The sequence below is a fragment of the Sorex fumeus genome, unplaced genomic scaffold (assembly GCF_029834395.1).
Source record: "Sorex fumeus unplaced genomic scaffold, SorFum_2.1 ptg000001l, whole genome shotgun sequence".
NCBI classification, from domain to species: Eukaryota; Metazoa; Chordata; class Mammalia; order Eulipotyphla; family Soricidae; genus Sorex; species Sorex fumeus.
Window position 1 is genome coordinate 4,494,737 of NW_026606058.1, and position 17,832 is coordinate 4,512,568.

The 17,832-nt window shown below is 44.5% G+C and overlaps 1 protein-coding gene across 1 annotated transcript in view; it reads right to left on the bottom strand.

Moving 5' to 3' along the window:
* LOC130034113 (leucine-rich repeat-containing protein 37A3-like) overlaps nucleotides 1-17,832 on the bottom strand; it is a 54,640-nt gene extending 36,808 nt beyond the window's left edge. The window contains exons 1-5 of the mRNA XM_056125703.1: nucleotides 17,796-17,832; nucleotides 15,035-15,117; nucleotides 7,063-7,134; nucleotides 5,224-5,314; nucleotides 1,908-1,979 (exon numbers count right to left, since the gene is read on the bottom strand). Coding sequence (XP_055981678.1) covers nucleotides 1,908-1,979; nucleotides 5,224-5,314; nucleotides 7,063-7,102 — 203 coding nt within the window. The 5' untranslated portion in view covers nucleotides 7,103-7,134; nucleotides 15,035-15,117; nucleotides 17,796-17,832. The remainder of the gene's footprint in view (nucleotides 1-1,907; nucleotides 1,980-5,223; nucleotides 5,315-7,062; nucleotides 7,135-15,034; nucleotides 15,118-17,795) is intronic.

A 17,832-nucleotide genomic window follows, 5' to 3' on the forward strand; every position in this document is an offset into this window, starting at 1 on the left:
TGACATACAAATTCTGAGCTCTTTGAAGAGAAACTGAGATATCAGCAGGATGCAAAATTCCAAGGCCCCACCCAGAAAAGGCTGGTCCCCTCAGAGAAGAAGTTACACAAGAATCCATGAGATAACAAAGAGAATATCAACAGTGTAAGGCATTCCTGTGAAAACACCCAGATGAAGTTTTAGTATGCAAAATTCCAGGAAAAAACAACCCTTTTGGAAGGATTGAATAAAAGCACCTGGCTTGCTCTTCATGCCCTAAATATCTCACTTGTTTCTTTCTGTTTCTTTGCTTGCTTTTTTCCACTCTGGAGAGCCTGTGTTCTCTCTCGAACACAGACTTCTTACTTTCTTTCCCTCACATCTTTCTAAATAAGTTTAAATAAAAACTACCTTGCTTCATACACAAAATTAAAAAATAAATAAAACATGGGCAGGAGAGATAGTGGGGCGTTGGCCTTGCACTGCACGCAGCTGACCCGGGTTTGATCCCCAGCATCTCATATGGTCCCCCCAGCATTGCCAGGAGTAATTCCTGAGTGCAGAGCCAGGAGTATCCCCTGAGTATCGCTGAGTGTGATCCAAAAAGCAATAAATAATAAATAAATATTAAAAAATAAAAACGAACATATTTGCATAGATTTTTGTTTTTATTTAGTAGTGCTCAGGGTCTACTTCAGGGATATTACTGGGAGTCAGGGACTGGGGAGCCCAGAACTGTGTCCTGCTGCAAATCCAACCCGGGCCTCCTGTTGCAAAGCATCACACTCATCATTTGTGCAATCTCCTCAGCTGACAAAAACAATTCTTAAATTAATGGGCCAGGTAAAACTGGACCATGCATTGGATTTGATCCATAAAGGAACTCTATATGAACACGGAGGAGATGGTATATTAGCACTTAGGTTTCTATGGGTGGAGCAGATATAAGTACTTTTCATCTATTAGTAAAGTTTGAAAAACACTTTTGTGAAGCAAGATAGTTTACATCGAAAGAAACTTTCTTAGAAAGATGTGGGGGGGTGGGAAAGAGAAAGAATGTGTTCATGAGATAACACGGCTTCTCAGAGCAGAAAAAGCAGACAAAGAGACATGAGGACAAGTAAGCAAATTACATGATCCAGGGAGAACATGGGCTTGAAGAGTAAGCCTAAAGTTTTTTTTTCATATATGTCCATATATATATATGATGTAGGCAGGTAGATAGGGAAAGGCCCTTTGCAATGAAACAAAGTTTCATGGAAGAAGAATTCTAGGAATGACCCACCTTGTGGACACAGAAAACAAAGGCCTGATAAGACCAGACCCTCAGGATATAGGCCTCCCCACGGAATTCCTCTTTTTGGACCTCCCTGGTAACCTCCTTAGCAACGGACTTTCACCTGGAAAGAGGCCTCACGTGGGGACAGGCTGGAGAAACCCTATAAAGGCCACCTGGAACAAAGGAAGGGCGCACATATGCTGCCTGAGCCCATGTGCTGCTTGCGCCCACGTGGCCGAGCACATGTGGTGTCTGAGCACATGTGTGGCCCGCATCTCCCCTCTTCAGATGTGTACTTTCATGCTTTCGTGTCTAACTTTACTCTCTCTCTCGCTTTCTCTCTCTCTCTCTCCCCCTCCGCACCTAAAAATCCTACAAATAAAATCCATTAACTTCACTCACTGCTTGTCTACTCCTGAAATTCCTTTCTGCGAGACCCCGCTTCACATAAGTCATCCGTGGGGCCCACCGACATCATATATATATATATGCAAATGTAATTTAGTGTCAGAAATGACATGAGAGGTTTTTAATGCCATACTTACAAAACTACAAAATTTTATTGCTGGAAAAAAGGATGAAGATTAACTTGCACACCCCCTTGTTTTAAAAACAGAGCTAAAAATTCATAAATAAATGATTAACTTACAAGTACTTGAGGTTTGGAAGGGCTTCAAATGAATCCTTACGTAATTCTGCCAAAGAATTGTCACTGAGTATTCTGAAAAATGGAAAAATTATTTCTGGTCTAAAATGCAAAATAACTATGACTATTTATTACATAGGACTATTTTTTTTCTTAAATTTTTATTAGTGAAACACCATGAGGTACAGCTGTAGACTTACAAATTTCTGTGCTTGGGTTTCAGTTATACAATGATTGAATACCCATCCCTCCACCAGTGCCCATTCTCCACCACAACCAGTCCCAGTATCCCTCCCACCCCCCATCCTCCCATCCCACCCTACCTCTGTGGCAGGGCATCCCTTTTCTTATCTCTCTCCTTTTGAGTGCTGTGGTTTGCAAAAGAGACATTGAGTGGCAATCTTGTTCGGTCTATAGTCTACTCTCATCATGCATTTCCCATCCTGAGAAGAACCACCCGACGCCCTTTATTTGGTGCTCCCTTCTCTAGCTGAGCTGCCTTTTCCCCTAGCGTGTGCAGCTGTGCACAGGACTATTCTTACACATAATAATGGTGCTATCTAAATATCCCAATTCTTATTTAACTTAGGGATAGTGGCCTCTGTTTAAACTCTTTATTTTGTCCTCACCTAGATGCATCATGAACACGAACACAGCTATTGACTCTTCTCACCAAGTAACCTATATAAAGCATATTCTCTAGGTCACAAAATCTGTCAGATCCAAATTCTGTGTGACACCAGAAACACAGGGCTGCCACTCCCTGCTCTCTTCCCAAACATTACTCTGAGTCCCCCCTGAAGAATGAAATTAAGTCTGGAAAGGAAGCCCTAAGAAACTTAACACCATTAAGTTGTTTTGTTCTGGGAAGGAAAACGTGCACAAAGTGCACATGACATTTGGGCCCAGAGCAATAGTACAGTGGGGAGGGTTTTTGCCTTGCACGTGGCTTACCTGGGTCGGACCCGGCACCCCATAGATCCCCCACGTCTGCCAGGAGTCAGCCCATAACCAGTAGCTGTGCACCCCCCCCCCCCCCAACAAAAAAGAGCAGGCCAATAAAGCGAAGGCCCCAAGACACGTTCCTGACAAGGAACCCAGCTTCCCAGAGGCCCCAAGCGTGCCCCTACCAATCACACCCTCCTCTGACACACACCCCTGACTTGAACGAACATTATTTGGGGGGTTTCTTCGGTGCTTTGTTTTGTTGTGGGGCCACACCCAGAAGTGCTCAGTGGTTACTCCTGGCTCTTCGCTCAGGGATCATTCCTGGTGGTGCTCAAGGGACCATATGGGGTGCTCAAACTCAGGTCAGCAGTCTGCAAAGCTTAAAGCCTTTCCAGAGGCAGAGAATTTGATACTGGTCCATGGAATTGGGTTGCCTTGGAAGGCAGGACCAGAGGGCAGGAAAGCTATCCAAGATTTTCAAACAAAGACTTGAAATTCGGCTTCTCTTCCCTCCTTTACCTTATAAGGATCAAATGTAAAAGGGAGTCTCCACACGGTTTGCCCCCAGCCCAGGCCCCAGAACTGGAAAGTTTGTATAGTCTGTTGAGGACTCCCATGTTGGAAACCAATAATTGCTGCCAATTATGGTTTAGATTCCCTGCTCCAATGTCCCCTTTTGTTTAGAAAAATTTCACCTTTCAGAACTAAGGATAACCCCTGCACACCACTGTGTGGCACCAGAGCAAAATTATTTAAAAAAAATTCTACTTTTTTTAATGTTTAGAAAAGTATGCAAGCGATTTCCATTTGTAGACTTTCTCTCTAGGTCTGAGGCTCATAGCCTGGATGAAAATACAATTATTTCCAACGCACTGAAACAGCCTTTGGTTTTGGTTTTAGATCACGCCTGGCTGTGCTCATGGCTTATTCCTGGCTCTGTGCTCAGGGATCACTCCTGGCAGGGCTGGAGGGCCCTATGGGGTGCTGGGAATTGAATCCTGGAGGCCATATGCAAAGCAAAAACCCTACCCACAGTACTACCGCTCTGGCCCTAAAATGGTCATTTCTCATATTAGGAATGTCAACTGACAATGACAGATTAGCAAATTGTTCATTTGGCCTCTAATACAAACCACAGATATTTTTCACATCGCATTTGTTAGAGACATCTCAATCTTTTGGTTCTTCATCACAAATTTGAAGTTAGTTGTTAGACATACAGGTGGCTATTAGGTATGTCAATATGTGTTATTTAATAGCACTGTCACTGTCCTCCCACTGTTCATCGATTTGCTCGAGCAGGACCAGTAACATTGTGAAATTTGTTACTGTGTTTGGCATACTGAATACATCACGGGTAGCTTGCAAGGTTTTGCCGTGTGGGCGAGATACTCACCGTAGCTTGCCAGGCTCTCTGAGAGGGGCGGAGGAATCAAACTCGGTTGACCAGGTTGGCCCCATGCAAGGCAAAGGCCCTACCTGTTGTACTAACCATTTGCTCGAGCGGGCCCAGTAACGTCTCCATCATGTGAGACTTGTTGTTACTGTGTTTGGCATATCGAATACATCATGGGTAGCTTGCCAGGCTCTGCCGGGCAGGCGAGATACTCTCGGCAGCTTGCCGGGCTCTCCGAGAGGGGCGGAGGAATCAAACTCGGGTTGACCAGGTTGGCCCCATGCAAGGCAAATGCCCTACCCGTTGTACTTGGCTGGAGCGATAGCACAGCGGGTAGGGCGTTCGCCTTACACGCGGCCAACATGGCCAACCCGAGTTCGATTCCTCCGCCCCTCTCGGAGAGCCCGGCAAGCTACCGAGAGTATTCGATATGCCAGACACAGTAACAACAAAGTCTCCAATGGAGACGTTACTGGGCCCGCTCGAGCAAATCGACGATCAACGGGAGGGTACTAACCATAAAATTAAAATATGGATGGGATCCCTTTTATTGATTCATCAGGGCAGCCCCCAAATAAAGAATGCCCAGAGGTGGATGGGCATGGAGAAACAATACTTTCATGAACTGGCACAACGATTTTGAGGTCAATTAAATTTTTATAACTATATACTCTTCAGCCCAACAAATCCATCTCTAAATATCTACTTAACAGGCCTATCTGCCCATATTCACAAGGCCCTGTGCTGCGGTAATACATGTGACCAAAAAAAAAAAAAAAATCAAAGCATCTTTCAATACACTTTTTTAAATAGATGGGGTAAACCTCTATGCACCATAAAGGAAAGAAGTCTAAAGCAAAATGAAGTGAAAGTATCAAGTGGTAGCTGTTATATTTATAGAAAAAACAAATCAGAAGATTTACTTTCGCATTATGGATCATTTAAAAATTTTTAATGAAGAATGTAATCATGTACCTGTGAGTCGAGTGCATCAGCAACCTGATGGCGCCTTCAGACTTCCAGATACCCCAAAATTGCTGCTGTGCCTTTGGCCAGACCCCAAAAACTTCGGGCAAAGTTTACCAAGAAAGTAAATGGCCAAAAGTTAGGTATGTGGGAAACACCCCCACAAACCACCTCCGGCTCAGCTATATAATTGGAGGCACGGCCTCTCTGGTTCCTGAAAGAACTGCTTAATGGCCATGATCCCAGAGACTCAGAAGCAAATCTCGAAACCCAGCAGCTTTTGACAGAAATGCGTCCGGTCCTTGCAGTAGGTTACCGGTGCTGGGCCAACCCAGGTGGGAATAGGTTTCGTGCCTTGACCTGTTCCCCCCGGCGGCCCAGTGGCCACCATCCTTCAGAGACCACTGGACAGTCAGGTTTGGGCCTGCAGTGACGAGACACGCAGGGCCTCACGGGATGGGGGTGGAGCCGGTCCTGTCCTCCCCACCCCAACGAGACCCCAAGTCATCGCCCACGAACGGCCTCTCTGGCTCCTCATCAAGCTGCTTAACAGCCTTGATCCCAGAGACTCAGAAACAAATCTGGAAACACAGTGGCTTTTGGCAGAAATGCGTCCAGACTCCGCAGTAGGTTACTGTCGCCGGGCCACCCCAGGGGGGAAAGGGTGTTGTCCCTCCGCCTGCTCCCCCTTGGCGGCTTGGAGGCCATCATCCTCCAGAGGCCATTAGACAGTCAGGTCTGGGCCCGCAGTGACGAAACTTGTTGGGCCTCACAGGATGGGGGTGGAGCCGGTCCTAGTCTCCCTGTTCCAATGAGACCCCAAGTCATCGCCCAAGAACAGCCTCTCTGGCTCCTGATCAATCTGCTCAACGGCCATGATCCCAGAGACTCAGGAGCAAATCTCGAAATCCGGTGGCTTTTGGTGGAAATCCCTCCAGATTTAAAAGTGTTAAAATTTCAGAATTTCAAAATCACATGACCCTACTACAGCCACGCAACATCATATGTTATTCATAACCAGCAATAGAACACAAATTGTCTACTGTTGCCTTTTCAGCAGATCTGAGTCTTGGGGTAAAATCTCAAATAATAATGGTGGGTCTGGTGTCAAAATATTGAATGTGATCAAAGTAGAGAGAGAGTAATGTGGAAATCATCTGCCCCACAGGTAGGGGGAGGGTGTGGGATGGGGTATACTGGGGTTTTTGGTGATGGAGAATGGGCACTGGTGAAGATATGGGTGTTTCATTGTATGACCGAGACTTAGACCCCAAAGCTTTGTAACTGCTCTCATGGTGATTCAATAAATAAAATTATAAAAAATGAAAAAAAAAGTAAGGTGGAGTTCATGCACAATTCAATCAGCTAATCAGTGGCTAAATAAATAGTACTTCTACATAAATAAATAAATAAATAAATAAATAAATAAATAAATAAAGTAATCATGTTGGCTTGCTACTCAAGCCCATGTTCTCCTGTGAACACATTTCCAGTTTGCTCATCTCTGTGTGCTCTCTCTAGAACTTCTCTTGTTCTCCTCTCACATCTTTCTAAAATAAGTTCAATAAAACCATCTACATCACCAAAATATATATTTATATGTATATGTGCATGTGTGTATACAATTAACTCTACCAGTTATGGAATGGAAAACAAAAAGACTTTTAACGTAAGAGCTTGGTAAACCAAAATTTTTTAAAGAAGTAAACTATTATAACTAATAGAGGTTGTTTTGGGACATGAGTGTGAAATACCTTCTATGTGGTATTGATTTTTAAATTGTATACTAAGGAGGATTTTATGGTGCAATTATTTTTTAATATTCATATTTGGAGAGAATATACTCACAGTTTCTCAACCCAAGGGTATGTCTTCCATGTATTTCCATCAATGGAAGAAATAGAGTTTCCTTGGAAATCTCTGTGAAGAAACACAGTTCACAGACTTGAACAGGTAGGAAAAGAATGAACAGGAAAGTAAAAGAATCATAGAAACACAGAATACTCCAGCTCATCTCCATAGCTATGAGTTTCCCATTTTGCCCAACTAAAAACATGACGTGGGATGACTGGTCAAACAATGAAATATCTCACAATCTGAACTTCCTAATTCCTGGAGTAGATAAATACTGCCAGCTAATTAGCCTGTAAGCCATTTTTCCAAACTCACACCTATTGTAACTCCTACTGCAAATTAAAGGAGAAAATTATAATTTCATAATTATCATATACAGAAAAATGAACAAAATTATCAGCAAATAAATATTTTAAAACATTGCCAGGAAACACCAAAGGTTTAAGTCAATGCTCTCTGTTGAAATTTCAAGATAGTAGAAATTTCTAGATAGAGACTAGGGAAATTAGAAAATGAGGGGGGACTAGTGAGGAGAGATATATTCAACGTGCCTCAGGAAAAGAACAAATCACAAAGAATTACCTTCATTGGGGGTGGGGAGGAATGCACAGGAAAGAGAGTAGAAGGAAACCCAAGATGGTAACAGAAGTTACCATGCGGCAGTCATATAGCTGGTAGAGTGGGAAAGTGGGATTTTTGCGCCTTATCCTGTTTACTTTACTGACCTATTGTAACAAAGAGAATATGTTCATGAATTTACACGTGTATAGACGCATGAAGTTGGTGGAGGGGGGGATGGTGCTCAGGACTTGCCCCTGGCTCTGCGCTCAGGGTCAATAATTTTTAATTGAACTGCTGGCTGGCAGTGATGGAGGGGGACCCTATGAGGTGTCCGGGATTGAACCTGGGTTGGCCACATGCAAGGCAAGAGCCCTACCCACTGTCCTAGGACTCTGGCTCCCTGAGTTCAGTTTTAAACACTAACTCTGTGGATCACTTTGAATCTAGTTTTGTCAACTTCCCTCAGCAACATGTGTATATAAGCTGCAAATGTGTACATAATCCAAATATAAACCTAATCAGTTTACATACACAGTTTTCAGGGTGAAAATGTTGAAACAGAAACCTATCCCATCCACCTAGTGAACATTTCCACTCAAGACTTCTGGATGCTTTATGATGTCTAAGCCACAAGTTGAGGGATATGTTTAAGGAGGCACAGATTCATAACTGTTTCATATTACAAGCATATTACATATCTCCAAACACAAAAATCATACCAAACGTGCACAGCTTTTTATATGCCCAGCACATAAATAATTTTTGATCCAAAAAAATCAACCTCTAATTCCCAGCTAAAGTTGCTCTGTGTCAGCTCTCTGCAGCTTTCCACAACTGACAAGATTCTGTACATTTCTGTGCCTCTGTTGGTGCTTGGTGACACGCTGCCTTTCCTTTTTGTGTATTCCCTTTCTCCCCAATACCATCATGTTTAAGAGCCGATGACATATTGTTGTGGCTAGGTTGAGGGAAATGGGTGCTTTATATGGAAAGTCGATGTAAACAACTGTAATTCTGAAATGAGAGATTAATGAATACAGACAGCATTCATGTGTATGCTAGTTGCCCGATATAAGTATATAGTTTCACGGGGAGGCCACACCCGGCAATACTCAGGTGTGACTCCAGGCTCTGCACTCAGGAATCACTGATAGTGGTGCTCAGGGGACCATATGGGATGCCGGGGATCAGAACTAGGTGGAACACGTGCAAGGCAAATGCCCTACCTACTGTACTATCACTCTGGCCCAAAGTATTTACATAGATTTCATAGTATTACTTTTGTTGCAATTGGAGCTGGTTAGATCTCACAGTCAACCCTTCTCCACCACCTTGGCCTCATCTCTATAGGGATTCATGTTAAACTTGTTTCAAGGTACTAACTTCATAAGTATCAAAATCAACAAGTATCACAACAATATTAGGAGGTGATAACTTACCATTACCCCCACCTCAAGAAAAGGGAACTGAGTCACAGAGCTAAATAACTTGTCCAAGGTAACAAAGCTAACAAATGCAAACTCGGGCAATCTGGCTCCAGAATTCATGTCCATAAGCACAAGATTGTAGCACCAGCAATAAAAGATAAGGAGGACAAACTATTTTTTTTTAAAAAAAGGCTGTAGCACAAAGGAAACAAAGGTTAAGGAATTAAATGAAGGATAAGTTGATGGTGAGATAAAAACAGAGAAGGAAAGAGGGTGCGGACAATTATAACCAAAAGACTAGAGAAGCAGCAGCAACAGATAAGGAGAATGAGGATATCTTTTGACTAACACAAGATAAAAAGCGGAAATCATTTAACGTGGGCTGGGGGGGATGAGGCAGACACAGGGAGACATTGAAGAAAAGGCTTGCTATGTCAATAGGCAGAATGCAGAGAACAGAGGAAAGGGGATTCTTACAGGACGGTGAAGGTGTTGGTGTTGGGCCCTGGCACAGGCACTCTATGGAGCCTCTTCTCTGGACTGAGACCGGAGCAGGAGAGGGTCTTATCTGTGCAGGTACAGAGCTCACATATGTTAAAGGTCATGGAGACATTCTGTTCCAGTTGCTCAGGGAAATCTACGTGTGCCTTTTCTGAAGCATGTCGTACAGCAGGCTGGGCAGAAGAGTGAATCAGACAAGAATGACGTGTCGTCAATGTTTCTGGTTGTGGAGTAGCGTACAAAGGTGGAGATGTGAGTTCCCCAAGATCTGTCTGCTGATGCTGAGGCTGTTCTGAAGGCATTTCCTCACTGGGGGTTGTCGGAGCAGCATTTGCCTTTTCTGAACTACATCGTACAGAAGGCACAGTTGAAGACTGAGTCGGAGAAGAATGAGCTGTTTCTGATGTTTCTGGTTCTGGAGCTAAGCACAAAGGTACAGATGTGTATTTACCAAGATCTCTCTGCTGATGCTGACGCTGTTCTGAAGGCCTTCCCTGTCTGGGGGTGGTCAGAGTGGTACTTGTTATAACTCTCACCTCAGCTTTCTTGGAGGCCTTTGAAGACTGAGCTGAAGTCTCTTGCATGGTGGGAGATATAACTGAACTGCCTTTAGTTACAGTAACGTCCTTGTTTTTAGGTGGAAATGTGACTCCACTCAGGTTTGAACAAGGACTCCGAGACGGTGTGATAAGTGTCATATTTGACTGTTCTGTAGCACTGGTACTTGTCAGGGTTGTCGAGGGTTTAGTCTTCACCGTGTGTTCTGGAGTTACAGTCAAATATTGATTTGTAGAAGGCCGATTCTGATGAAAATGTTGAACCTTGTTCTTCTTTGTGGTTGGAGAAGGTATTGTCTTCAAAACCCCCACACTGGGTGGAGCTGAAATGTCAGCTGAGAGTGAACGAGTGTTCACATGATGGGGACCTGGTGAAACTGTCACCTTCTGATTCTCCAGAGTCTGAATTCGGAAAGCTTCAGAACTCCACGCTATAGAGTCTGGACGCTTAGAAGAGGTGCCTGGCTGAGTTGAAGAAATGACTACCTCAAGATGCTCAGGAATCTTAGGGACGACGTCCTCCTGGGTTGCAGAAGATAAAACAGTTTTAGTGGTTTCAGACTTGTTACTGTTAGGTTTCTTATGATGAGTATGATACCTCTTTGTACTCTTAGATAGCAACCTATATATTTTCGAGATTTTGAGAGTGGACAGGTGTCCAGTTCTCGAGAGAAGGTGGAGTAGATCCCCTTGAGCTTTAGTGACACAATCTTGAAGGTTCTCTATCAGCTGGGAAGATTCTTGCTCCTTAGTAGAAAAGCTTTTCCCAGGGTGCTCTGGACCTTGAGTCTGTGCCTCCTGGAAGACGGACGATTTTCCCACCTTCGTGAGGTCAGTGGTTTCATATGATGAAGATGGAGTCACCTCAGGGGACCCTAGCATTTTATCCTGGGACTCCTGCAGGACTGATGGAGAGTCCATCGTCTCAGAGAGCTGTGGACCTTCACCTTGGACCTGCTGGTGGGCTAAAGAAGATTTGGGTAAAGAGAGCTCTGAAGCTGGAGTCTGTGATTCCTTCTGGACTGAGGACTGAACCCCATTAATGACCTCTGGAGCTATGGAAATTGTCACCATCACAGGTTTTACAGTGACGTGGGGCAAGTTTGAAAGGTCAACTTCACTTGGAGGCTGAGCTGAGACCTCGTGCTGCTCTGGAGCAGGTCGAACCTCATTACTGACCTCTGGAAACATGTTAATTGTCATACCCACAAGTTTTCCCCTCACACTGGGAACATTTAAGAGCTGAGCTTCATTCTTACTTGGTGATGACACATGTTCAGGATGGTCTGATGGTCTGACCTCATTATTGAACTCTGTATATAAAGGAAATGTCACACCCATAGGTTTAGCAGTGACCTGGGGTAAATTGAAGCTTAGAGCTTCATTCTGACTTGGAGGTGGAACATTTTCTTCAGAATGCAGAAATGGTTGAGCTTCAAACTCCATAGGGGATTCAGGAGGCTGAGCTAGGGGATTCTGCTGGACTGAAGATTCAGTCACCTCAGGGATGCCTGGAGCTTGAGGCACTGTCTCCTGCCGTATGGCAGAGCCACTGTCAGGGCTCTCTAGTACCGCAAACTGGGCCTCCTCTTGGGCTAGAGATTGTTTCTTTTCCCTAAGGCGTTCTGCAGTGCGAGTGATATTTAGGGCTTCTGGCTGGGTTGATGTTTCCCCCTCACTGGGGACCCTTGGAGTTCCGGGAATCTGCAGATAGGCAGGTTTGATGGTGACAGTAGCTGTATTTGAAAGATGGACTTCCTTTGGTATCGGTGACACTCTGTTTTCCTGATCACGCGCTCCAAGTTCCAGTCCTGACTCTAAAGGCTGAGCTTCCACCTCCTGAGGCACTGAAGATCCTCTCTCCTCGGAAGCCAATGTAGGCTGAACTAGGGTTTCTGGCAGGACTGAAGCAGTATCACCCTTTTCAGGGGTACTTGACAGCAAATCTGAGTCTGGAACTACCAGAGGTTTTGATTCCTCGGGAGATCCTAGAAGTGCAGCTGGGCTCTGTTGTGTGCTTGCTGAAAGTTCAGCTTCCAGGGTCTTAAAGGGAAGCTGTTCTATCTCTTCAAAGGTTTCTGGATGCTGAGGCTGGGGTGAAAAGGATCCAGCCTTGTGACGGATCTGTGGATGTTTCTCTGAATCTCCCACCAAAGGTTGACTCCCCTCAGGATAAAAGATATCCATATCCATACTCGTCGGTGGTGGTAGACGACGAGGTCTCATAGATTTCCTGGGAGTTACAATACCTTCAGCAGGATGGTCACGGTGAACTGGATCCTTCCCCCGGTTCTCAGGGGAAAGAAGATAAGTGAGAAGTTCGGAAATAGTTCCACCTGCGAGCCTCCGATGTGCTGCCGGTTTGTCAGTGAAACCAAGGTGTGGAATAAAAAACTGGTGAGACCTAGAGGAATCTAAGTAATCCTCCTGCGTCGGTGGTGGTAGACGACGAGGTCTCATAGATTTCCTGGGAGTTACAATACCTTCAGCAGGATGGCCACGGTGAACTGGATCCTTCCCCCGGTTTTCGGGGGAAAGAATATACTTGAGAAGTTTGGAAATCTGGGGCCGAAGGGTAGGGGGTGATTCAGCGGCAGGATCAGGGGAAGGTGAAAGCCAGGGATTGGGGGGGCCTGGGGGGCTGGGGGCCAGGGGGACTGGGGGTAGGACTCTCCCCCGGAGAGGAGCGCCCTGTATATGGGTAGAGAAAAGAATTGTTAGTATTTTTATTGCCACATCCATCGCTAAGGAAGTGTCCTGAGCCTGAGGATTAAGGCAGCTGGGCGCTGCCCGTGCATGCCCTTATCAACCACGCCCTTGGCAACCACAGGCCCTTGGCAACCGCAGAACCCACCCCTCACCACCTTTATGAGCCTTTAAGCGCCTTTATTGGATCTGGGCAAAGCAGGCTCCTCAAAGCCAGCAGGACCCAGGCTTTCCTTTTTCCCCCAAGGCACCAAACACATCCAATCAGGTCCTCTACCCCACCCCCCTTGCCTCCCCTCCCACTCTTGCCACCCAACAGGACTGGGACTGCCCACTCGTTTGGGCGGAGCCCCAAGGGTGGGGGAGGAGCAGCTTGTCCCCAGACAGGGAACACTGGTGAATTCAACAGCACTAATCCAGCTGTGGTGGTCTTGGTGCTTCCTCCTCACTACTGAAATCCAAGAGACATTCGTCCTCCCCTTGGCCATCCTGCTTCCAAGAAAGGCAGTTGACCTGCAAGAGGAGCACTACTTCGGGTGGGTGGGGGTTCACAAATGTTGTCATTTCCTTTAAGCTCTTAGTCTCTCTGATTATTTATCACTCTCCTAGACAGGGGATAGCATGGAATCAGGGACCCAAAATTTTCTGAAGCAGGGCTCTGGGGCCAGAAACAGTTGATTCTGGGAGACCATTCTTGAACGGAATGAACAGCCATATGCACTCCTTTACACCAGCCTGGGGGGAAATCCCCCTTTCTTGCATGGAACTCAACATAAATTCATGGAGAAAAAGGAGCAAGCTCCTTTCTAGAGGGCTGCCCTTCTAGCACTCGGAGGGAACACTTAGGATGTTCACGTCAGAAAGTGAAAAGGCTTTCTTGCAATACTGTAACTAGCACCCATTTTACTTGCTTCACAGTCCTTCTTCTCATCCATATCAGTTTTTATTATCTCACACTTCCAGAATATAAATTCCATGAGAAGGGGCTTCTTCCCGCTCTCTAGTTGAGTAGAGAGCCCCGAATGGAGTTGGTTCCAAGAGTAGCCTCATTTAGGGATGGATGTTCGTTTTCTGAATTCTTTGGCATTAGTACGAAATGTCTTCTCACCTTTCTTAGTAAGGTGGACATTGTTGTCTCTTTGGGGGCCACACCTGGAGGTGTTTGACGCTGTACCTGACAGTGCTCAGGAGGCCATGCAGTGGCAGGTATCAAACCCAGGTCTCCCTCATCACAGTCCATGCTCCAGCCTGATGAACTATGTCTCAGGCTCCTAAGCTAAGTCTTTAAGACCCAATTGTAGGTGTTGGAAGTTTTCTTGGTGGGTTTGATTTAAACTATTTAAAAAAGTTCTTTGCAGGACTAGATCAATAGTTCAAGAGATTGAGCACATGCTTTGCACAAGAAAGATTTGAATTTGATCCCTACCATCACCTGGTCCCTCGAGCACTTCGACAAGTGATTATAACAAAGAGCCAGGCTGGGTAATTCCTGAGCGCTACCAAGTGTGAATCCCGCTACCTTACCCACAAATAAAATTTATTTTACAAAGGAAAAAAACAGATTTTCAACAAGAGGAACAGAATCACCTTTTCTCTCTTTATCTTCCCCTAACTCCCTAACTTTGGAAACAAATTTTCTGACTTTGAGCCATGTTAATTACATATATCCAACTCCAAATTTATTCCCAATGATATTAAACACATTTTGCCGCCCCCCACCATCCCCCGAATACACACATAGTGTATTCATATGTTCTCCTGGAAATTAACAAGTTAATTCCTAATGTGGAATACTGTGCAACTGTTGAACAGAAAGGTTCTTTCATAAAATATTTCATACAAGATATATATGAGATGCTAAGCTCTAGGTATGAAATCATACTTGAAAAAAATGATAACTTTTCGAATGCTGTAACATAATTGTACTTAAGGCCCCAAATCCCTAGATCCTGTTTAAGAGGAGTTCAAAAAGGTATTTCTCTGACAGAACTCAGAGGGCACTCAGAACTCTCCACATTTCAAAGAAGGCTTTAGAACCAATGGCTAGGACTTCAGGGAAAATTCAGAAATTCCCTCAAATAAAGTTTGAGAGTTTCATATTTTTCTGGGGGTGCTAGAATTGCCTACACATGCTCAAAATTTCTAAAATCTGCTCATTATTTTGAATTACAGACATCCTGTATATGTCATCCTTGAGTTTTTCTCTTCACATACTTGAATTAAATCATGTAGTCCTTCGGTTCTGGCATCAGTGAGCTCCTCAAAAGGCCGATATTCCACAGCTACTTTACCACTTTCTGAAATAAAGTTAACAAGGATCAATTCAAACTTATTGGCTAAAATGTTCTTTCTATAAAGGTAGTGCACAGTGATAGTGGGTGTGTACTTCCTTTATACGTCCAATAATTTTATTTCTAAAGCATAAAATAAGAGCATTTTCCTTGTCAATGCAGACATTAAGTTTGGTTCCTTTTGCTTCTCTGTTCTGAGGCCATTCTCAAAGGTGCTCAGGGATTATACCCACTTAGTACTTGGAGTCATTCCTGGCAATGCAGTGCTGAGCTGGAACTGAAACCTGCTTCCTGCATGCCAAGAATGTGCTCAGCCTGTTGAGCTATCTCTCCAACCCACTGCTTCTTTCATTTCTTTTTATTTGGGGTTTGCAGATCCTACCCTCTGGTACTCAGGGACTGTTCCTGGCTCTGTGCTCCCTGATGGTACTAGAGGGGACCATATGCCATGCCAGGGATATGCAAGGCTCTGGTACCATCTTCAAAACCCCCACTGGTTCTCAAAAGTTATTATAGTTGATAGAAATTTTACCAGATGACCACAGAAGTCTCTTTTGCTAGAAAATTGCCCAGACTGCAAGGCTGAAGTCAACCCAGGAGCTACTCGTGTAATAAATAAGGTCTCTGACAACTGAAAATTCCTTTCTCTAAGACTGCAGGGCTATAAAGCAAGGAAAGCAATTCTGTTTGTGGACTCTCTACAGATTATTCACTTTCCTTTGGGCACAGCCGGAAATATCCATAGCACTAGAAAATTCCATAAGAGGAGAACATTTAAAAATCTTAAATAGTATGACCACTATTTGTTTTTGTTGGGGGCCACACCCAGCAGTGTTAAGTCTTCTCCTGACCAAAGTACTTGGGGGCTGCTCCTGGACGCTAATGTTGTGCCAGGAATCCAAACCTGGCCTTCCACATGCATAGCATGTGCACTAGGCCTCTTAGCTATCTTCCTGGCCGCAGCAGAATCACTGTGAAGGTTCACAACAAATAGTTGGTTGTTACATCGAATCACAAACTCTCAATATGTCAGTGCTGAAAACCAACCACGAACTGATTCCAGTTAATTTTCCTCTTCAGTAGGAAAATAGTAGCAATAATTAGAATATTTCGTCCTTTACTAAATTCTAGGTAAGTCTCTTTAAACATTTATTTATTTTATTTTTATTATGTAATGTTTCTTTTTCTTATTTTTTTGTTTTTGTGGGTCACACCCAACAATGCTCAGGATTTTCTCCTGGCTCTGCGCTTAGGAACCACTCCTGGCGGTGCTAGGTGACCATATGGGATACTGGGAATCGAACTCAGGTCAGCTGCATGCAAGGCAAACACCCCACCCAAGGTGCTATTGCTCCAGCCCCTTTCTTTCTTTCTCTTTTTAATGAATGACTGTGAGATAGAGTTACAGACTTACAAACGTTCGTGCTTATGTTTCGGTCATACAATGATTGAGTACCCATCCCTCCACCAGTGCCCATTCTCCACCACCAGTGTTCCCAGTATCCCTCCCACGACTCCCTCATTCCACCCACCCCCCACCCCCCACCCCCCATGGCAGGCCTATTCCCTTTCAACCTCTCTCTTCCTTTGGGGGTTGTGGTTTGCAATATAGGCATTAAGTGGCCATCATGTTCCGCCTGTAGTCTACCTGCAGCACACATCTCTTATTCCGAATGGGCCCTCCAAGCATCCCTTACTTGGTGGTCCCTTCTCTATCTGAGCTGCCTTTTCCCCCAGCATGTGAGGCTGGCTTCCAAGTCGTGGAGCAATCCTCCTGGTCCCTATCTCTACTATCCTTGGGTGTTAGTCATCCCATTCTGTTACTTTATATTCCGCAAATGAGTGCAGTTCTAGGTAAGTGTTAAGTATTTACTTTTACAATATAAGGTAAGCTAAATTAAAAAAGGGACTGGAGCAATAGCACAGCAGGGAGGGTGTTTGCCTTGCACACGGCTGACCTGGGTTCGATTGCCAGCATCCCATGTGGACCCCGAGCTCCGACAAGGATAATTTCTGAGTGCAGAGGCAGGAGTAACCCCTCAGCATCCCTGGGTGTGACCCAAAACGCAAATGAAAGAAAAGACAATTGCGGCTTAGAAATACCTTCACATATCTGTCTAGAGACCCACTGTTGCATTTTCTAAAGAGGCAGAGGGCCAGAGTACTATTACAATGGGTCGAACATTTGCTCTGCATGCAGACAACACAGGTTCAGTCCCTGGCACCCCATGTGGTTCCCCGAGTCCTACTAGAAGTGGTTCCTGAGCACATCGCCAGGAGGAAGCCCTAAGCATCAGCAGGTGCGGCCCAAAAACCAAGAAAAGAAAAAAGAAAAAAAATGGAGGACAGAGCTAGTACTTAAACAGAGGAGTCTGGAGTTTACAGCCACTATACTCTTCTGCTTTACTGACAAACAATTGAGAAAGAGGAATTGGATCAAATACTCTCTCCACAGTCTAAACTATTCTACGTTTATACATTGGGAGTAATATTTGCTGTAATTATTTTTCACAGATTCCACAAAGGACAAATTTGAGACTACTCTGTAAAGCATCTAAAAAACAAAGGAATAGGAAGTACTTATATTTCCATTATTTTCAATATAATTGACTTCTCAAAATCAATTTACTTGCTCGTCAAGTAAGAAAGCTGCAGTACTTCAAAGATAACCAACAAAGTCTTACCTAAACCACAATGAGCAGTTTCTGAAATGCATCTGAC